Genomic DNA, 22845 nt, shown 5'->3' on the forward strand with positions numbered 1-22845 from the left:
CACTGTTTTGAACCTAGTGTGTATGCTTTCATAAAAGCATGTGGTGCCAGTGATGGGGAAGGCTGCAAATTGCCATTGGCGGGTGCTGCAGCTGAATAGTAACAGGAAATTAACATATTTGAAGTAGCGTCAACTAGACGAAAAACATGGAAGTACGCAGGACAAGTGTCTTCCCATATCTTGTGTACCTTTAGTGCTGTTTCAAGTAACATTAACCAACTCTCCAAACTGTCTACTTTACTACAAGAAATGGCGCATTTTCACTGTTCTCCACCATGAAACTATAAAGTCGATTTATTTTGTCCTTTGTTTAACAATATAGCGCAGTAAGCAACGATTGCAAATAATATTTCAAAGAACCTATTAATGAGATCTTATTTTACTATTTAAAAAAATGCTTGGTTAATTGAAGGTTTAAAAAAGGGCTCTAACTTATTAAAGATTACTTTCAGTCTCATTTTCACCCTTGTAGAATATGCATATTCTGGTGATTTATTTTGGGACTGTATTCTGGCGCACTATAACGTAAAATGATTCCAAACTGTTTTGATTCCAATTTCTGCAATCAGCCTCCACGATTGATCAAAACATTTTCGGGCCACTCCCAACTTTGCCTGTCTGTGACGTGACGTCACAGAAACCGCGATAGCTTCTCATCTGATATAACGTGTACACACTGATTATGCATGATTAAACCGCACAAAAGAAAAAATAATTATTCCTGATTCGACGCCTTTTCACCATTAGCCCTCTGCGATTGGTCCAATGTTTTCGGGCTGCACCCACTTCGCCTGTCTGTCACGTGACCTCGCAATACCGTGAAAACTAACCCTGTCAAAGTGACGTGTACGCGAAAAAAATGCATTAATATGGCGAACAAGACTGAAAATTTTTCTTAATAGCCAGAGACTGCCCCGTTCCGAAAGGAATAGAAGACGGCTGCCCGCCGATTGCTCAGGCCCTCGCTATTGCGCCTGCCGGTGAGCATGTATTTATTGACACATGATAAACCTTTTTGCATGGCAGTGAAACGTTATCGAGCCCTTTCGGCACGTATACGACATCGCTCTGCTAACTCTTCCTTGCTGGGGATCCGTTTTAGCGGCATTCTTATCCTTCCGTTACACACTGCCGCAATTTTCGACCAGCCACTGTAAGATAAGTAAGGTGAAGCGGACCAATCGGAGAAGCCGGCACCACCCTCTTCATGCGGTTATCTATTTTCACTGTGCTGTCCCTGCCCCATCGAAACCCTCTCCACTAGAGCATGCTCCTCGCCTCTTGCAGCCAATTAGATAAAAAAAAAAAAAAAAACGCTGAGTGTAGGCAATGTTATTGGCTTTGAAAGCGAACAAAGGTGACAAAAGTTTAAACGAGGAGAGTGTTTGATTGGGTTGTTCAGACAACGCTGCGGCTCACCGCCCAATGCTTGCGTCGGTGGTTACGTAAATTTGACGTCGGGAGATTGAAATAAAAACAGTTTGGAATAGCTTTACGTTATAACGCGCCTGGACAAATTTGGCAATATCAGTTTTGAGCACGGGCCTAAAATGTGTGTGTGCACACATACAGTTGGTATGATTTTTGTGTTGCCTAATGGCCATGCGTAGGTGATGGTGCAGAACCTTGCAGTCTGGCGCTGAGCCGTGCTCCCTCAAGGGCTGCAGAAGATAGCGCCAACCTTTCCTTTCTCAAATGAACCACTTATTAAGCTTGCAGTAAAGGTTCATTGCAGTCCTTCCTTAGTCTACAAGTGTGCTGGCACAATGGGCAGCAGAAATGTCATCGTGCCAACAGACTCCTCTTGCAACTACAATGAGACATTGTGCCGGTTGTGTCATTTGGTGATGTGTGCTAGGAGTGTCGTGGTGTTTTTCTTTTTGTAGCCATTGCATTTAATATTTGTAGTACTGTAGCTCGTGCAAGAGCACAGACGTGACGTCATGCTTGACTTCTTGCCGCATTTTTTAACAGGAGAGATACAGACCAGAAGACACATGCAGGCTTGCGGAGAATTCTTAGTGTGTGGAAAGAGAGAAGCGTTTTTGACACGCATCAGATTTCGGACTTTGGCCAATATCTCTCAGACAAGGTGACTGAAACAGAAACGGTGAAAGACTCTGGCCAAGATACAGGTGTTCTACCTTCCCATATTTTTGTACTATTTACTTTTTTTACCTTGTTGGTTTTGTAGACTACTGAAATGAGCTAGAAATTTCTGCATGCTTGCATGACTACCAGAGGAAACAGGTTTCTCTGTTTTCGTACTATTGTATCAGTTATTACAGCTTTAATTATGCACATTTTTGTTGCTTGACTCTGAAGTGTTGGGAAAGTTGTCCTTGTGAATGTGCCTGTCTTAAGCTTTGTTTACTAAACAAAAAAAATCTTATTAGGTGCTGTGGAATGAGGTCGCTGTTTAGAACTAAGTTCTGAAAATTTTTTATCTTTGTTTATTTATTTGTCTATTAATTCATTCACAATACCTTATAGGCCCATTTGAAAGCATTGAGTAAAGGGGTAACATTATATATATATATATATATATATATATATATATGTAAACAGAAAAAAAAAGTTATAATAAAGTGAAACATTAGGAGTACAGTGTATTGAGATTATTGTGAAATGTTTTGTGGTTCGATATGGATGCTATGTAGTCTGGAAGATCGTTCCCAATGGGCAAGAGCATGAGGCAATGCTGATGAGTGAAATGCTTGCATTTGACCGTGAATGTGCATGAAACTGAGCGTATTGTAAAGGCATCATGACGTGCACAGCTGTGGTGGATGACTCAGTTTACGTTGAGACCTATTGATGTAAATGTACCTGTGAAAAAAAAAAAAATGAATGATAGCACATCGAGTTTCCAATGACTGAAGTTAAATGTCTTATTTTATTTGGCTAATGCTGGAAAGACAGTTGTACTTAAGCGATATGAATCTGGCTGCTCTATTCTGAACAGCTATTAACGTACGGATCAGGTTATCTTGATATAGTGACCATGTGGATAAAATGAATTCTAGTTGCGAATGAACAAAGGTTAAGTAAGCTAATTTCCTTACATTAGAAGGTGAGTTACGGAAGTTTCTACGTAGATAATCAAGACACTTGGAGGCTTTAGAAATGGCTCCTACATGCGTATGCTATTATGGTATTATTAATCTAATAGAAAAACTCGCGAGTTATTGAGCTTACGGCTGAAAGAAATCACCTTGTTTTTCTGGTTTAAGCAACATCTGCAATGTTATGCACCAAGTGTAGGTTAGTTCAAGGTCATTTTGGAGAGTATAATGGTCATTGAAATATTTAGTGTTGTGCATAACATGGCAGAGCTGCAGCGCTCACAAGGATGACGTGCACAGGCAAAGAGAAGTAAACTAATGCTGACTTGCAATTCAATTTTTTTCTGGAAAAGGGCACATACACGAACCAAAGGACAAACAGTGGGCATGCGATGTGGTTCGTTGTGTCACTCAAATCGCATGCTATTTTTGTTGAATTTGGGTGCCTTGGGTGCCCATCATATGCTTTGCGGTGTTTGTCACTCCCAACAGTGTGCATGAGCAGCATCCTGGGAAAGTTCCACTGCGTCATGTTTATAGAATGCAGACAGTGTGCATAGTGATTGTAGTGTTAGCATTTGCATGCATGGGGCAATAGCAAAGGGACAATTGGGGTGAAGGGCGTGCTAAACCACAAGGCTGGTTTGTTGAACAGGCTGTGCACCATTGAGCAGCTTCGCAGCCAAATGACAACTGGATGACTTCTTGTGGGATTTTTTTCTCTGCTAACAATGGCTAAAAACACACACGTCTTGGTCACCTCACCGCAGTACTGCAGTTGCGATTTGTAGAGTCCAGAATAGCATCACGTCATCTCCAACTGAGGTTACATCTGAGTGATCCAGCAGGGTCACAAAGGTCATGTAAGACAACTTTCAAGCTGTTATGAAAATATGTGGGTTCTAATAGTGGTAATCTGGCTTCATTGTCACTATTGCAGACCACTATTACTGGCAGGAGAAATTGCTGTTATACAAACATTGTAATTCTCCTTGAGTGCTCTAAAAGGACCAGTTGATGGCATAAATTTCTTGAAACAGCAAGGACAAAGTGTTCAGATTTTGTCATTTGTGGAAATAAGCTGCTTATGAAAAAAGTCATTTAGTGTGGTTATCTTTTCTTGTTACTCCATAGATACTGCTGAGAGTGCTTCATATGTAGCAGTAGTGCATAACTAGAACAGAAACCAACTGTCATGCACTAATAAAAATAAAAGGAAAAGATGCTTCTGAGCATGAGTAATGTAATCTGGTAGTAATCTGTCTTGTTTGTTGTGGCAGAAATATTTTATAGTTATACTGAAAGCGATGACACTTTTGGGTATTCAATAGTGTTCAGATACGTTTGAAAATGGCGCTCGGTAACGTCTATATCGACACTCGAGGCATGCTTGAACTGTTGCCATGCTGTGCCGAGTGTGACGATGCATGCATGGCCTACATGGCGAGTGTTGTAGGTCATGTGACCTGCTGCAGGTGTGAATGTGAGAAGTTGGGGTGAGAAGGCTGGTGCCTTGATGTGCGCTGTCTTCCTGCATACCTGGTGTTGGAAGTCATGTGGACTGCTAGGTTTTTGATGTGCGGCACAGTGAAAATGTTAAGGAAGTGGCAACACCGAACGTTCATTTTGGGACAAGCATTTTTGCTCACCGCTGCTGGCGCTCCTCATTTCACCAACATTGTGACGCACATGAACAGAGTGAACTCGGTTCATGTGTGTCTTTAGGTGTGTGCTTATAGTAAGCAAATGCTAACTGCAATGTATACTGCCTGTAAATATATGAACCTTACTGTGTTTAATATTGATGCAAAACATTATTTGCCTTATACCACAAACTTTACAGTAGGTAGGTTTCTGTGTCTCTTCAATCTAAGCTTCATCAAAAAAAAAGGGGGGGGGGGGAAGAAAAAGTAGTTTAGTAACGGACTTTTAGCCAGTGTCCTCCAGCAGGGTCTGATGCTCTATCCATTAGGCCCCAGACGTATGCATACCTCTCTGATAAAAATGGCAACTAGAGCTTTGAGATGATTGGTGCGTGAGTCATGTCGCATTCAGTGTAGACCGCTTATAACGTAAGTCGTCGGAGTCTCGAATATGCGCACTATAAGCGGTACCACACTATAACCAAAATTATTTTATTGCGATAATGGACACTCCAGGCGCATTTCTGCCTTGCTGTCACCGTGCTCTAAGTTCCGTATTCGCTTACTAAATAAATTAACAAGCACGGTGTCACGTGCGCACAAGCAAACATGAACACATCTCGCTTGTTCACTGCGGAAACGAGCTGTCAAAACGCTCGAGTGATGAAGCGCGGCGAGCGAATTGACTTTCATGCTATCATGCCTCTCGCTTCAACACGACCTATAAGCAACGAAAACGCGGCGCGCGGCGAACTTTCCTCGCCGCAGATTGCTTTCAAGATAGGGCCAAGGCGATCGTATCGCCGAAGTGGATCGTCGCACATTACGTCCTGCTTCAGTCCACTGAAACCGTTCACATTGCTTTGCTGGTGAAAATCCTCTCCTTCTGTTTGCGCCAGTCCCGAACGCAAGTTTCGGATTCTCCGAAGGCCCGTGATGCGGCCCGATTTCCGTCCGTCTCCGCACACATGATCACTTTCCTTTTAAATGCGGCATCATGATGAACTCGGTACTTTATGCTGATAGAGCAGATGCAGGGAACATGAAGACAGACGGTAGACTATTGCCTAAGCACGTGTACTGCAACACACGGTAGCTAGGCTCTAGAGTAGCTAGGCTCGGCGTGCGTGCAAGGGGGCCATGTTAAAATGCTGACGGCTATATGGTAACGCAGATTTAGGGTCTTACTCGACTCTAACGCGCACGCAATTTTTGGACCTGTTTTATCGGAAGAAAAAGTGCGCGTTAGATTTGATTCGAGTAAATACGATATTTCTGGCTTGTGGGGAGCGTTTGCCATCTAGGTTGACTGCCGAACTTCCAGGCAGCCGCACTGTAACCGGTATTTCGTGTCCCGCAACTGCAATATAAGCGATACGCGTATACATAGAGTGCTATGGGAAAATTAACAGGAGTCTGAAAAGACCGTATTATATCCAGTCCTGCACTATAAGCGGTTACGTTATAAGTGGTCTATACTGTACAAGAATTTGCTTAAAAGAGAGCATGTGCACCAGTTTTCATTAGGTCACAGGTGCAGGAATGTAGCATACAAATAACTATCAACCTTACCACGCTACTCCACGTGCATAACGTGACAAACCAACAAGTTGCTTTTGAAGGGATACTAAATGTACTATCGACCAAAAAAAGTTAACGGACGAAGGGATCTGATAAAAAGCGGAATATCTCCGCAGCCTCAAAACACAGCTTGGTATTCCCATTTCCAGCCTCTACTGGTATATGCGAACAGCATTGTGATGTACGGTTTTACTGGCTACTTTTAAAGGCTGCTCTGATATTTAGCGTTTTCTGAGATCCTGTGGTCCGTAAACTTTTTTTTGGTCGATAGTACATATTAAGTCAAACTAAAGTGATAGATAAATGCTCGAGAACATCTAAGGTATCAATATTATTGTAAACAGAGCTTTAGTAATCGAGAAATTGAGGTAAATACAGGACATGATTCGAGAGACATTCGATCATGAAGGCCTCATTATAATTCTGTCACTAGTACTCTATTACTCATTATAGATCATCATTGTATTCCATTACAAGACGAAAGAAAATGCTACTTGTCGAGTTGTATGATTTAAAAAAAAAATCTGCGCAGCTTCACTGACTTGTCACAAAGACTGATGAAACAGCGGAGCTAGTGGCTTCAACTTGGCTTTTACTTCCCGATGAGTCTCTTCGTACCGTTGCCGCAATGCCGCCTCCCTCGCTTGAAACTTGGGGTCTTCAGATCTTCGCCGTTGCTCAGCCTCGGCTTCCCTTGCTCGGAACTCTGGGTTGGCACGTCGTCGTTGGGCCCATGCTCGAGCAGCTTCCCGTTGTTTTCCCTGTCGCGCCGCTTCTTCCGGAGACAGTTGCTTCTTCGTCCTCGCCAGACTCGTCGCCGAACGTCGGAAGGCTCTGCGCCGACAGTACACGCTCTTATACTGCTTGGTAGACCCCCCCCCCCCCCCCCCCCTTGCTATCTCTCCATGAAAACGCCACTATGCCGCCATCTTTCTCTCTCCTTGGCTCACCTGGCGCTCGGCGGGCGCTATCAGTCTCTCATCCTCGCCACTCTCTGACCACCTGTGGCTGGCGTGTGCTTCGCAAAACTAATCAACGCTTGGCACGGTTCAATCTCAGCCTTAAACAGCTCCGCTGTTAAAATATTTGTTACCCTTGACAACAACCCGGGCGGTCGAAACGTTTTGTATTCGCTCGACTCTGCCTGCGTAGTGCTTTTCTGGTTTTGCTGCCTCTTGTAACTCGCAGAAACTGCAAGTAGCAAGAATGCCATGTCCATGTGTGTCGCAGAATCTGCGTCGCTTGACCAAGACCAGCTGCAGCGGCACATCCAATGCTCTGTCTTGGCTCGGTTTCTCCATGGCCGCGCATATGCGTTTTGCACTGAAAACCGTAGTGCTGTCAGTCAGGCGCCGTTTTACTCATTGAGGGCAGTAAAGCACGGTGATGGCGTATGCAACGTCGCTACTCCGTTAGGTTGTGGGTGGCTTGAATTGTGCCAAAGTATGCAGGCCAGTTAAACTCAATTATCTCTTAAATAAGTCTTTTCTTGGCACGAAACAAGCGCTGCAAGGTTTCTGGAATGGTATTTTAACAGTCCACGTTGACTTAGTATTTGCCTTTAGTGTCCCTTTAAGGTAGTCAAAATTAATCCGGAGCCCTCCACTACGGCGTGCCTCATAATCAGAACTGGTTTTGGCACATAAAACCCCAGAAAGAAGGGGCGATGCTCCTCCACGGAACAACTTTTTTAAATTTTTTGTCTGTTGTACTTAGAGGTTTCAAAATTCAGCCAATTATAGAGTTTTGTATGCAGATTTCAAGTATGTCATTAGTTTTTGTGCAGCTGTTATAGATTTTGAGTTACTTGATGCCCAATGGCAAAATATAGTGATCTTTGTGGGCACTTTTTTATGTACTAAATTTTCACAAAAAGCACCGTGCTGTATCTTGTTTAGCTCTTAGTAGATAGTAAAGTGCCGATATCTAGCCAAAGAGCGTGTACAATACTGGAACTATACAAAAAATTTAAACATTTCAACATTTTTTCCCCTGATGTATAACCTTGTGCTTTCACAGCTACTGCTGGGAGATATTGCAGTCTCAAGTAGATATCAGTACTTTACAGCCATCATCTTTATGAAAGGGAACACGCGAGCCCGTGGGAGATAGCCTCAAAGCGCACATGTGGCACGGCGCCACGGCGAGATGTGAAACGAAAAGGAGAGAGCGGTGCGATTTTTTTTAGTGTCTGCACCCCTTGCTGCAGTCCTGCTTTTTTTTTTATCACTTGATGTTCTATGGCAGACGACCTGGACAAGAGCGCTTTGTTCGTAACTGTTAGCGGGATCATGGCATCGCATCTTCCGGAGTGATCGACGAAAACTAAGACGATAGCTGAACCTGCGTAGATGTGTCATATTTGTATCTTGTGTTCTGTGCAGCTGTAAAGGAACACCGTATAACAGATATACAGGGTGTCCCAACTATCATGCACCAAGATTTAGAAAATGCAAATGGCACGTAGCTGGACAGAAAAAAGGTAATGTTGTTTGCTGTTGCTTGGAGATACTCGGATTATTTTTGCATTCTGCCTAATTACATAATTAGTCTTACTTATTAATCAAGTTCTCAATTATTATAATTACATGAAAAGTGTCAATGAGAAAATTGTAGAGCTACATGAAGAACTCCCGATACAGATTTCTATTGCTCAATATGTGCTACATAAGTGTTTTTCGGAACGTGGAAGTAGCCCATGAATACACGCTGTAGGAGCTGGGAGTTGTGGCCTCGGAGTCCGACGTCAAACTGCGGGTTGTTCTCTAGCCTACGCCACCAGTGCGTCTCGTAACGGGTCGCTGGCCTACGCTACCGGGGCGTCACATGGAGGCTAAGCGAGCCCACGCCGTCGTCCGAGCTGAGTTGACAAGGAGGGTTGCTTTTTTCGTGAAGAGTATGAGGTCGAGAGGTAGGGTAAACGGAACAGGGGGTTTATTTACATCGGAAAGGCAAACTTGTTTTCATCGAAAAGGCAAACTTAGTTACAGGACATTGGAGTACATGTACTCGCCAGAGTACGGAGCATAGCACATTGTTCTCGTAGCATGAGCTACATCTCTCATGGAGAGCACTAGAAAGAGCACACTACTACATCTCAGGGCAGATCGGAGAGCACTCGGAACAGCACCTGCTACATCTCGGGGCAGATGGGAGAGCACTTGATAAAAAAAGCCCTCTTGCTCAGCTGCGGTCCCATCTTCGTCCAATCAGAGCGTCGAGTCACCGAAGGGTCTGCCTTGCGGGCGAGGGTGCGCATAATCCCCCGGCGCCTTTGTTCCCTGAACACATTCCTAGAAGTGCCCTCAGGCACACACTACTCACTCCCCCACAGAAAGGAGGGGACACTTGTAGACAGGCGGCTTCGCGCTTGATTCGAACTGGTGCTTCTGGGTTCCCTGGAAGGGCCAGCCATAGACAGGTTTGTCTGGAGAACGGCCTTGGCGGTTTGCGGGTCTGTCAAGCGGCCGTGAGAAAGCGTCATAGAAGCGGCCCTTTTCCAAGAGTTTCTTGCTCCTCACGTCGCGGTTGGCGTCTGGGTGACATCTTGTAACCACGTATTCCCTGAAACGTCGTGCCTAGGCATGGTGTTGCCGCTGATCTTTCCTGTGGGACGTTTTTCAGCTTCCCAAAGCGGTTCGTCACAGGCAATCAGGAGATACTTCCAAGTTCGCTGCCCCCTCCGCTCGCTGAACATAACAATGCAAAGTGCCTCGAGCGGCCGGTCGCACGGCATCTTCACGTAGGATGGCAAGTGCTCTTACATGATTTTCGCTTGTATAAACGGCTCGTGAATTGTAAAAGCGAGTCTGGTTTGTGGAAACTTATGATGCATTTCGTTTGCCTCGAATGCTTCTGCGGCTGGATAGCAACAATCCTTATCGAAAACAATCCTCGTTTGCTGAAGTGTACCAACAAAAGATGGATATCAACAAGAAAGCGTAAGAAAGACAAAGACATTCATGACAGGAGTGTAGGCAGTAGAAGGAACGGCGCCACTCTCCTTTTCGTTTCACATCTCGTTGCGGCGCGACCTTCGAGGCTACTGCCACATGCTCGCGTGTTCCCTTTCATAAAGATGACGGCTGTACATGTCTTCAAAAGTATGTATGCCAAATTTTGCTAGTAAAGAGAATTATAAGTATACAAGGTGGTATACAATTCATGGGCTTGTGAAAAAAATTTGCCTGCACTGGGCGAATGGGTAAGGGGAGGCAGTAAAGCCAGGTGTACTTAAGGGTGGTTCAAACAAAGTGTCCAATTTTGTGTTTTCCATAGTTCTTCCATAGTTCCAGTAATCTTACACACTGTTTGGATAGGTATCGCCACTTTACGGTCTACAAAGAGCTAAATAATCTACAGCACAAAGCTTATTGCGAAAATTTTATTATTACGCAATAAAGTGCCCGTAAAATCACTATATTTTGCCATTGTGTAGGACATAATTCAAGAACTATAGCAGTTGCATTAGAACTAATGACATATTTGAAATCTGCTTGATAAGCTTTATAAGTGGGTGAATTTTAAGTTTTTTTCGATGAGCGTTTCCCCTTAAAAGCTACAGTGCGCAAGTATCCCCCATTTTTTGCTTGTGGCAGCCAGTGCTTTGAGTTGCCATGTGATATTGTAACACCTTTGGGATTACCCCAAAATATAACACAACAGGTTGTAATGTTTTTGCTGAGGTGCAGGAAATCGGTTGTCATGCCATCATCAACGTCGGCTTGCTACCTATTGTCACACACATGCTTGCATCACACACACCATTGCTCACCTTACACAAGCATGTCGAAACACAATTAAAACTAGCTAAATTAAAGAGTCAGAGGTGAACTCACTCAGGCACACGCACGTAAAGAGCATTTACAGTATAGACCACTTATAACGTAGCCGTTTATAGTGCAGAACTGGCTACAACGCGGCCTTTTCCGACTCCCGTTTACCCTCCAATAGAACTCCATGTATGCGCAAACTGCTTAGAGTGCAGCCGTGTGAGACGAAATACCGGTTATAACCCAGCTTCCGCGGGAAAATCTCGCCGACAAGGGCGGTAGCGAGCACGCTTCTCAACGAGGTGCGCCCAACGATGAGAGAGGAGATCAACGAGGGCGATGCGGACACGTGCGGCTTTTACTCTGCCAACAAATGCGTTCTTGTACTTTGCGCCTGTGCCCTCTGTCGGTGTTGTTGCGTGCACCGTATCTTGAAAGCGATCTCCACACGACTCTGACCTTTGTATGCGCTGTGCTTACGCCGCTCAGTTTCCATTGAAGCGATAGACCACACGTACCTTCGCTCACTGCAGCGGCCGCGCTTCCCCACGCCTGCATGGGGAAAAGCACAAAGGAAAAGCAGCAAAAGTGCCACCGCTTCAAACTCTTCACGCCCAGTCGCGGGCTCCACGCTGTCCGGCGCCGCGTTGGAGCCTCCGTACCAAAAGAGAAAGGGAAAACGCGCGTGACTGCGCGCTGTTCTCTTTCGCGGCCGTCGGTGGGGTGGCATTTATTCGTATCAATCGACGCGGGTTGAAAATCGATTCATAACAACCGTTCTCTAGCACGTTGCAAAGTAATGGGGCTTGGCCGGGAACACAGAAAAATTCGTATTATCCGGAAATTTGTATTAGCCGTGATCATATCATCGATATTCCACTGTATTTTCAAAATGTTTTGTCTAAGATAAATTCCCACACTGCGTGGAATCGGCATAATTTTTTAATACCATGCTATTGGTCTTAACGCATCACCCTTCGTGGGAAACTGACCTCTTTGAGTAATTGGTATTTGCCTGCTGCTTTCTCATTGTTAGTTGTTACTGACACCAAATATTTGTCTCACCTTTTCGCTTTACTCCTCCGGTATGCAACAAATAAGTGTACCATCCGTCATTCTGGCTGCTCAAAAATGCGCAAGTGCAGCATGGTTTAATTAGGCTCTACCGCCCTGCACCACCAAATGCTGCATGTGCGTAGCCATATGCGCAAGTGCTGCCAAAAAGGTCTTTTCTCTTCCACCCCAAGCAAAGTTTGGTTGAATACCATACAGATAAGTCTGGATCAGAGGGCTCTCCAGTGTTCTCTGGGAATATAAACTGGCCCTCATGCCTTCTCTCTCTTGCTGGTGGGTCCTCTTGGAATGGAATGGGAAGAAATGCAAGGTGGAATGGAAAGGATGATTTGGTGGCACAGGAGACGGCCTAGCGCACTCTGCTTTGAACATTTATAGTGTGAAATCAGTTTGCCAGTATGCCTAGTCTGGCTTGTGATGTCATGTGACCAGCTGCTAAAATAAACTGTGTTGTCAGTTCAAGCCATGAAGCCATGCCACACTTAATGCATATTTAAAGTTGTTACATTAAATGATGCACACTTGACAGATTGAGGCCTCCTACTGTGATTCCTGGCGCAGTAGCTATTAGAAAGAAGTTTCTTAATAGTGTTTCGAAAAAGAAGCAGCTGCAATTCTGGTAGTCGCAGAGCAAGGGGATCTCAGGACAGAATTGGGGATCTTTTATTTTTGCACATTGGGGCACACTTTATTGCATATCAGCTTGCTTGTCTTATATAATGTCATATCTCTGGCCCAGTGTACCGCAAGGGACACGCCCCTGTGTCACATGAGGGCACGCCTTTATGGAATGAGGCTGAGCCTGTGGCAAAGCGAAAGAAGCCTTCTGATGCTAGTGAGGAACCTGCAGAGAAGACAGACACCGCCAAGGATACAGAAAAGCCGGGAGAACCACCAGATGTAAGCACTATTGTCATAAAATGCATATAGCTTACTTATCCCGACACATTATGTTGCAGGAATGGAAGTGCTGCGCCAATTGTGCCATCTTGCGTCAAACCATCGAACTGAGCCAACCTGTGCCAAAACACTAATTTCAAAGGAAATTGCCAAATTTGGCAGGATTTGCATGTTCATTGACAACCACAAAGCCATAGACATGCATTGGCTAGCGCTTAGCCCTGCAATCCAAGCCTAAGCAATCGTTTAAGCATCGGCATCATTGGAGTGTGGGTGTGTTTGGTGGCATAATTGTAACTAGGCCACAAGAAAATGAAAACCGTTGTATGCTATAAAATGCATTATGAGCGTTTTATGAAAGTGTTAGGCGTTTTCGCATACGCGGACCAGCTAAGGTTGATTTGAACTGGTGCTCATTTCATAGTGACCCGCCGTGGCAACTCAGTCAGCTAAGGCGTTGCGCTGCTGAGCACGAGATCGCGGGATCGAATCCCGGCCGCAGCGGCCCCATTTCGATGGAGGCAAAATGCAAAAACGCCCGTGTGCTTGCGTTGTAGTGCACATTGAAGAACCCCAGCTGGTCAAAATCAATCCGGAGCTCTCCTCTACGGTGTGCCTCATAATCAGAACTGGTTTTGGCACGTAAAACCCCAGAAAGAAGGATCATTTCATGGTGCACTCTGGAGGGAAAGCCGCGCTGAATGAATAAGGTAGTACAGCCTGCTCAGTGTGTAGCTCATCAGTTTCGTTATGCATTTTAGCACTCGATTTTGCGCCCTATTGGTACATCTGCGTAGATTAATGGGCGAACACCGGGCATGTAACATTCTAAATCTATTTCGCACCTGCACCACATCCGGTTACCGGGACGATAGTGCGAGATGCCGGCAAATGACCTGCTTGCTTTCAGAAAGCTTGTTCGTCGCAAATATCCAATGGCAGCCCCAATCGTCACTCAAATTTGCACTCAGTCGACATTATTTTCTGCCCGGCCACACGACACAAGAGTTAGGCTTCTGCCGCCGCAGAACGCAAGCTAAGGATGTAAAGTTTCATATTTAGTCGACCTTTGCGGCCAAATTATGGTCGTAATTAAATGTTCGGCGAAACCACAAACCTCAGAAATTGCGTTCACGGCAACGATGTTCACGACGGGACTTATGCAGATCGAGTAAAAAAATTTTAATAAACCATTCTTCGCTGCTTGAAATACCAGCTTTCGTTTTATATACTGGCTTTATGGCGCCTGTGGCAGAGCCGCGAATAAGCCCGAATAATCGAGCTTATTCAAAATATTGGTTGAGGACACCGGAAAGGCAAAGAACATTTTTATCCATTTATTGTATTAAAAAATATCTTAAAACTGTTTCTCGGCAACCGAGTCGGCTGGCAACGATGTTTAGGTATGTACTAAACAATGTATGAATTAACTGAAAATGCCAGTTAAGCGGCTACTTACCGGCCGAAAAAGAACTACGTCATGATGCTCTCAAATACACGCACTCAAACAGGCTGTATTTGCGGGTACGCAGTAAACAATTGGTAATCTTCACTTGCCGCGACGATGGCATCTTCGAAATCGATAAGGCCGCGAGCCAGTTTGTCCATGAGGCTTACTAACTAAATTAACAAGTGCGGTGTAACGTCCGTACAGGTAAACATGAACACGTCTCGCTTGATGACTGCGGAAATTCGCTCTCAAAACGCGGGAGTGAGGAGGCGTGGCAGCAGCAGCGAGCGTGCCGCAAGTCTCTCGCTTCAACGTGAACTAGACATCGAAAGCACTGCACAAACGAAGCTACCGGCACCAGTTGCACTTTGTCTGCAGATCGCATTGAAGATGAGGCCCGCGTGGGCGCGCACTTTTTCCACATCGCAGATCGCTTTCAAGATCGGCGGCTACCGCGGAAGTTTGGCCGAAGTAAACCCCTCCCTTTCTCGCCTCCCCCGCCGTGCCTCGCGCGTGACAGAAGTGTGCTTCTGCCCCGCCTTTCTCCCTCCCTCCCACCCTCCCTCCCTCCCAAACCTGCAATAACTAGTACGTCATCTTAACTGAAGGTCGCGAAGAATTAAAAATTACCTGAGGGCACTACGCGAACGGCGTTCACTGTACCTTGATGGGTGTTGTTCACGGTGGCCAGTGTGACTGTTTCTCATTCATTGTGCATGAATACGTTTAATTAGCTAAATTTATCAATTTAGCTAATCGATGAGATGACAATGAAAACGTTGTGGATGACGTTTGCAAATGACCGATAACTGCATTTAGAACAACCTAAAATGCGTCAAGATTTAACGAAAAAGAAAGCCCCTGAAATAAATGAAAAAAGAAGGAAAAACGCAGAGACCATTAAAATGCTTCTGCGCACCAATGATTGCATCAATTGTTACGCAGACCTCGTCAAATAGAGACACTGGAAACGAGCGGCTGCGCTTTTTCTCACGGCGTCAGCAGCTTATGGCATGCATCTTTGGCCCCTATCGAACGCGAAGCAGCGCGATGTTTTAACGGTTTGCTTTCCGAACTGTTACAAGACCGTGGTTCAGGTTTGCACGTTCGCAATATACACAATGCACTGATGACGACGTTTACGTCTGGAACTGCTTATATTACTGGCGCGGGGATGCGTTGTCACGTGAATTTTTAAAGAAAGTTCGCAGGCTTTCTCTTGTTCTTTGTTGGAAAAAAAGGACCACACAAGACCTAGGTTGCCATATACAGTAAAACCCCGGTGATACGAACCCGGCTGGTACGAATTTCGGTGTGATACGAATTCGTAACATTCCCCAGCTGAAATACATTGCTCACAATACGAAAAAAATCGGCTGTTCTGAACGTGTTGCCCCGCCGCTACAGATCATACTAACGCGTGAGCATCAGCTCCGGCGGTCGAGCCAGCGGGGCCACCGGCACAGACAAGCCGGCACAGCGGGATCTGGGCGGGATCCATAGTAGCCAAGCAACCGACTACGTCACGCGGCTGCGAATCTCTCATTGGTCCCCACGTCGAGCGGACCGGACCATGCTTAGCGAGAAAGTAGACGAGGACCGCTGCTGCTACGACGACCGAGGCGCAGCCCCGACAGTCAAAACGCTCCTTGCATTCAACGTGCTCAGGCGTTCAGTGGCGTGCGAAAACATTCCCAAGATCACGTGCGCCCACTTATACGCCTTTCAGAAGGCAATCGTTGACGATTTAGACAAGAAGAAAACGTCCCGTTGATACGTTTTTCAAGGGACCGCGAAAAAAAGGAGAAAAAAAAAGAAAAGCCGCAGTTTCGCCCAAAAGGTGAAGCAACGAAAACGCAGCTGCAGCAGCGAGCGAATTGACCTTTGCGCTGTCTCTTGCTTCAACGAGAACTAAACATCGAAGGCACAGCGCATGCGAAGCTACTGGCACTAGGCGCACTTTGTCAACATCGCAGATCATTTTGACGATAAGGGCCGCGCGGGTGCATCGTATCTGCAACGTGCCGGTCGCTTATTGCAATGTACAAGCTGGCTGCACTGCTAAATTTACGTGACCACCACATTCAAACCCAACGTAACGTGCTGGTACAATAGAGAGCTTTAGATTAGGGGGACGCAAGTGTTGGGGCCCGCTAGCGCTGGGGGCCATGGTACTGCGCATGCGCATGCGCAGTACTGTATCCTCTAGCGCTAGGGAGCCCCAACGCTTGCGTCCCCCTAATCTAAAACTCTTTATTATAGATTGGCGAAGTATCACAGGGAACGCCTGGTTATTCGAATGTGAAAGCATTTGCGATGGTTAATTCAAACATACTGCGCACCGACAATGCTCTCAGCAGCGCTCCAAATCACGTGGCGGCGCCTCCGACCGGCATTGCTCCGACACCGCCATTGAGCAAAAGCTTAGGCAAGACCCCTCAACGCCACGCGGAAAAAAAAAAAAAAGTCACGGCGTCACGCCAAGGTCGCCGTTTCTGCGTGGCGCTGGATCACGCGTGTACGTGCCGACGTTAGACAACGCTGCGGCTGCAGAGCTGAGGGAAGCAACGGCGGAGGCCCAGTTCGGCCAATGCTCGCTTCAACGGCAGAAAATGAAACTTCAGGGAGCGGGCTAAGCGGCGCCGGGCCAGCGGGAGTGGCGGACGCGCACGGAGACAGTCGAAGGTGAGGCGGCTGCGAGTGTATTGAGAGGAATGGTGAGGGGAACCACCGAAGCATACACGCGTCCCCGCGCGCCCCCGTCACCGTGTCGCCTCTTCCTCTTCACAACCACAATCTCTCTCTCTCTCGCCGTGCCTGCGCCGCCCGCTCCCTGAAGTTTCGTTTTCTGCCGTTATCGCGAAGCAAGCGCGGGCAGTTTCGTGGCCCTCGCTCGATATGTTTGCGCGCCGCGATATTTCACGAATCGCACCGTTCGTACGTTGTGCTATGGTGCACGAATATTTCAAAAATAAGTGCTCCTTTTAATTCGAACAAATTTTTGGGCCCCGTCGAGTTCGAATTATCGAGATATGACTATACATGGAAGTCAATAGGATTTAGGTCGGGACCGCGAAAACGCGACGTAGCAGCTGGGAAAACGCAGCAGCGAGGAAGGTATCAGTAGGATTCCACTGTTAGAAATCTTTTTCTGGTAAAATTCATTTTTCTTGATATTGTGTGTGTTTTGATGATACGAATTTCGGGTGATACGAATATTTCACGCGACCCCGCGAGATTCATATCACCGAGGTTTTACTGTATACTGTTATTGGTCATTTCCTGACGTATTCCACAAGCTTTGCATTGGCACCTTATTGAATAAGTACGGTAATAAATGTTAGTTCAGTACAATGAAATATTAGTTGCTTGTTCACAATGAAAAAGAAACTCGACTAGCATTAACACAAGTCTATCAACATAGAGTGGACGTTGTTCAGGGAAAGCCCTCGATTATTTTTTTTCTGGTCCACATTTAGTTGGCACGTTGGGTATGTAATTTAAAGGTGGTTTCTGAGAAACCTGCATAGGTTTCCATTGTAGCTTCATGCTATACAGTCAGGTGGATGACAATTTTTCCCCATCATGTATATGGCTCGCCTTGCGGCTTCCACAGAACTGATCTGCCACAACCTAATAGTGTTTTGCAAAGTCAAATAAGGAACACCTTTTCTTCATATGCCTATATTTGACTCATGTTGAGCTTTGCCAAGCTGCACCCAAATGCGTATTTACTGCTTCAAGACGGACAATTCATGCTCCAAATCTGCTCCAGAGTGCCAAATTTGCAGCTGCCAGAGCTGCTCCAAAACTTCCTTGGCCACTTACATCCCTGTGTTGGTATAAATTGACTGGTGTGGGATTTATAGTTGTCTGTCGCTGATTGAACACCCTTCCCCAATTTGTGATTGCAGCACTGCAATCACACCATAATACCATAAGAAAGCCTCCCTCTCTCCTTTTCTGCACGCATACAAACTGTTCATGCAGTCGAACGTCTCTACAACAAACACCTCTATAACGAAAGATTTTGTGTGTCCCAGCCAAATATCTATTTTTTATGTACAGAGGGGTCCACTGTTAAAGGGAACACCGGAGCGCGTGGCGTCTGCTCTGCGCCACCGCCGGCCGGCGGCTGCAACGAGTTTCGCGCAGGCGCAGTGAGCGTAGTGGGCGGTGCTCTTTCGTCGTCTGCTACCCTCTGGTGCCGCGCTTCGGATCGTCACGGAAAAGCAGCTCGCGTGGTTTGTACTTGAAAGCAGCCACTTTCCTTCCAGCTGGAAGGAAAGTCATGGGATTGATCTATAATCAAACAAATGTCACCCTGCACACCAGCAGCAATGACGCTGCTGTCTTTTGTTCACCTTCTTGATACATACATAAAGCACTGCCCGCTTCAGAAAAGGTTAAGTGTGCACTTCGTTCGCCACTAATCCACGATGGCTCGAGTGCCATACAATGAAAGGCAGCGTATTGTTGAACTGTGGCAAGGGAAGTACAGACAACGCGCTATTGAAAAACTAACGCAGAGGCCGCTCAATACAGTTAATCGAATAGACAGTCGTCAACGTGTGGGGCTGCATGACAAAGGATGGCCTCGGGCCTCTCGTCAGCTTAGAAGGAAAATTCACGGCCGACAAATACTGCGATGTCATCGAACAAGTTGCGCTCCCTCATGTTGCAAATGGTGCTTTCCAGCCGCATGACTTCCTCTTCCAGCATGACATCTCCCATGTGCACACCACAAAAAAGCTCGATCACTTCCGCTGCGTCACCAAGGGGAAGTTCTGGGCTGGCCACCGCAGTCTCCCGGCTTGAACCCCATAGAAAACGTTTGGGGTACCATAAAGAAGGCCTTAGCAAGTCAATGCCTGCACGGGCTCTCCGCGGACAGCCTTGGAGCGCGGTCAAGGCCGAATGGGAGCGTTTGAAGCGAAATGCCTCATTCTGTGAAGCCTTGTATGCAAGTCTTCCTTCTAGAATGAAGGCAGTGCTGGAGGCAAACGGCGACGCAACCAGATATTGAGTGACGCACGGGTTTTCTTTATTTGTTTTGACGCATGGTTTTCTTGAAGCCCAAGATGATGGCAGTTTGTAGGAGCACATTTTACGTCAAGTCCTAATAAAACGGTTATAGCGCTCAGTGTTTTGAAGGCGTACCCAAGAATGCCTACCGTAATCAGAAAGAAGCTATTTGTAAACGTAAACAACCTAAAGGTCTAGAACAATTTGGCATGCTGCTAAACTTCAACATCTACTCGTAACTAAAATATCTGCAACTGCGGGAGTTCAACTCGTTACGCATGCCAATACATTTCTCCATCGATCTTACCGCTGTGAATTCTACTGAATGAGCTTCAATGGCGCTTGTGGATTCTTTGTTCAGCATGTATACCCACAGCAGTGACTCCAATATGCCTTAGCGCGCATGAGATGGCCACTATACACGCAGAAATACTGTCTATTATCGTTGTGTCCCAAAGAGACAGTCCGACAAAAATTGTCATGTTTTCCTTGCGAGTTCGAACGGCACAAGTATCTGCGAGGTAATATTTTGCCCCGTCTAATTCTCGTTCAGCCTTGCAACGGCTAGCTATCCGAGTGTGACCATGCAGCCTCCGGCAAACTTTCAGAACGCGTGAACGGGTTGCTTTGCGACGATACGAAGCACGGCTGCAGACGGTAGCAGACGACGAAATAGCACCGCCCACATCGCTCACCGCGCCTGCATGAAACTAGTTCTAGCCGCCGGCCGGCGGTGGCGCAGAGCAGACGCCACGCGCTCCGGTGTTCCCTTTAACAGTGGACCCCTCTGTACATATATTGTGAACACCTCTACACTGACAGTTTCCTCTGTAGCCGCCGGGGACTCCAGATTCATTTTGACCACATAGTGTGGTTAAAATGAATCCAGGGTCACCTACTACGGTGTGCCTCGTAATCAGATCGTGGTTTTCGTTTGTGAAACCTCAGAATTTCATTTTTCAACCCATAAACTCGCAGATCCGAGATGGTCATCTTGCCAGATTGTACAAATTTCAGTGCGTGCAGTTCAGTTTGATTACTCACTCACATTATTTTGTTGTTTGCATTGTTGTAAATGTCATATGCTAAACCATGGGTTCTCAAAGTGGGTTCTGCAGGCCCCTGCTCGGGGTTCCTGTGAGCCACTGATAAATTTTCCCCGGTTCCGCGCTTGCTAAGTGGCTAAGACGGCCAACACAAGGTGTGCTCGATCCAAAAAACCCCCATTACCCATGCCCGAGTGTCAAAAAGCACATCACAGTGCGTAACAGCAACGCGCGAATTGCGCAATAGATCCATTTCATTATGGGGTTTTGCGTGCCAAAACCACGATCTGATTATGAGGCACGCCATAGTGGGGAACTCCGGAAATTTGGACCACCATTCTTTAACGGGCACCTAAATCGAAATGGTGATGAAATGATGATGCGCAATAGATCCGCCAGCAGCTTGTGGCCACCCAACCTTCGAAAACGGAAAGTGTGCCTCAGCTTTCGAACTTTAATCTCGGGGGCCGTATCTAAACACCATGCGCATTTCTCCCGTTTGTAGATAGGGGTCTCACAATGTTGTGGGGTCTCACACATGCTCTTGGGACAAAGGAACGACAACAGAGTAGTGTAAACAATCGAAAGGGCATTTATTGCGCCTTTCATACACCATTGCACACTAGCCGAATTAAAACCAGTAGAACATTCACATGGGCGTGACAAATCAAGGAAATCCGACTCACCGCAACCGGATAGCGAGCGAATATGTTCGCCCCATGCTATGACACCAACGCCTAGTCGTTCACGTGTACGGTCACGCGAACGGTGGTGCGTTCGAACAATCCGTGTTCGTCCATACCGGTGACCCGCTCCCAGCCACGCGAGACGGTCTCGCGTAGCGTGGATCGGCCCATGCGCGGGACGTCTGCATCGCTCACCGACCCCAACCCAAAGAGGAACCGCGTTCTTCCTTTTGCGCCCGCCTAACCCCCCCGCCGTCAGGTGGCGTTAGCAGCGCAACACTAGCGCCATCTCTCGTAATACGCTGCAACTCCGCCGCCGTAAAGCTACACGGCAAAGCCGGATTACGGGAGCCATGCGGGGCAAACTACATCAGGGGACGCGTGAGAGTCGCGCATCCCACGTGCGCACTGACGTATACGTCGGAGGAATGAAGCAAAAAAAAAGCGCGGAGCACCGCAAATGGCCGCAAATGTGCGACGCAAAAGAGCAAAAATGGAGCTAGCGTCCGACCGTCGCCATGGTCCTCAGCGGCAATCGTATGCGATACGTGACTGACAGCAACGCTGGAACGCTGCGTGGGTGATTGTGCCCATAAAACCTTTATTCTTGCTTTTATCACCGCGCGTGACACCGCGTTGGGGGCTAGCCCCAGTCACGATCGCGTCTAAAGCCACCACAGCTTCGTCCGCAGCGGTTGCGGCAAATAGTTTCGTTTTGACTCGGAGCGCGCGTCGGCTGCGTGCCTTCATAGCTACGTGGCCGCCATCCATGATCGCGTCGATAGCGACCGCGATTTCATCCGCACTTATTGCAGCAAACGCTAGTTTCGTTTTGAACTGGTGCGTGCCTCAGCCGCCTGCCAATTCAGAACTTCAAGGTCGCCGCCCATGATCGCGTTGATAGCGGCTGCGGTTTTGTCCGCAGCGGTTGCGGCAAGCAGTAATTTCGCTTTGACTCAGTGCAAAGCTGTCGACGATGAGGAGCACCGGCTACATCGCTATGGACGGACGATTTGTTGGCGACCTGCTAGCTCACTGGCTAAAAAATAATTGCGCGGTAGTGAAAAGCGCTTCTCAGATGAAACGCGCATCGCGGCCGCGCTGCGAGGGAAATTGCGAGGCCTTCGCCGCTGCGAGCGCTAAGGAGTCACAAGATGAGAATTTCAGCTTCCGCACGGCTCTTGTGCAAAGCAGAAACAAGATTTGCCGATTCATTCAGGAAATAAAAGTGTGTTGACGTTGTAAGCATTCGTTTATTGTTTTCTTGATACCCTCGTTAATTCAGGGGGGGGGGGGAGGTTCCTTGGCACTTCACGGAGCCTAGCAGGGTTCCCTGGAACGAACATGCTTGAGAACCCCTGTGCTAAACAACTTTTAGCATTTTTGTAAGAGAGCCTGTCATCACATGCTAGCTTTTGTCTTGAACATTGTGGGTGATTATATAGCAGAAAATCAAGTCATTACATGCGCATTTTTTTCTGGTAAGAACTTTACAGTTAAAGGATAACAAGCCTACTGTCCTTTTTTTTTTTTTTTTTTTTTTTTTTGCCGGCTGTTAAGTTTCAGGTCATGCTTGCAATCTAAATTTAAAGGGACTACGAAA

The 22845-nt window shown here is 46.7% G+C and overlaps 2 protein-coding genes across 3 annotated transcripts in view; both read left to right on the forward strand.

The window, feature by feature from the left end:
• LOC119433473 (putative sodium-coupled neutral amino acid transporter 7) overlaps nucleotides 1–22845 on the forward strand; it is a 531279-nt gene that overhangs the window by 71103 nt on the left and 437331 nt on the right. The gene's annotated exons all lie outside the window — the stretch shown is intronic.
• The window catches only part of LOC119433485 (regulation of nuclear pre-mRNA domain-containing protein 1B-like), a 60884-nt gene that overhangs the window by 8602 nt on the left and 29437 nt on the right, over nucleotides 1–22845 (forward strand). The window contains exons 3-4 of the mRNA XM_037700725.2: nucleotides 1975–2135; nucleotides 12875–13035. Of these exons, the coding sequence (XP_037556653.1) occupies nucleotides 1975–2135; nucleotides 12875–13035 (322 nt within the window). The remainder of the gene's footprint in view (nucleotides 1–1974; nucleotides 2136–12874; nucleotides 13036–22845) is intronic.

This window comes from Dermacentor silvarum, chromosome 1, assembly GCF_013339745.2.
Source record: "Dermacentor silvarum isolate Dsil-2018 chromosome 1, BIME_Dsil_1.4, whole genome shotgun sequence".
Lineage (NCBI taxonomy): Eukaryota > Metazoa > Arthropoda > Arachnida > Ixodida > Ixodidae > Dermacentor > Dermacentor silvarum.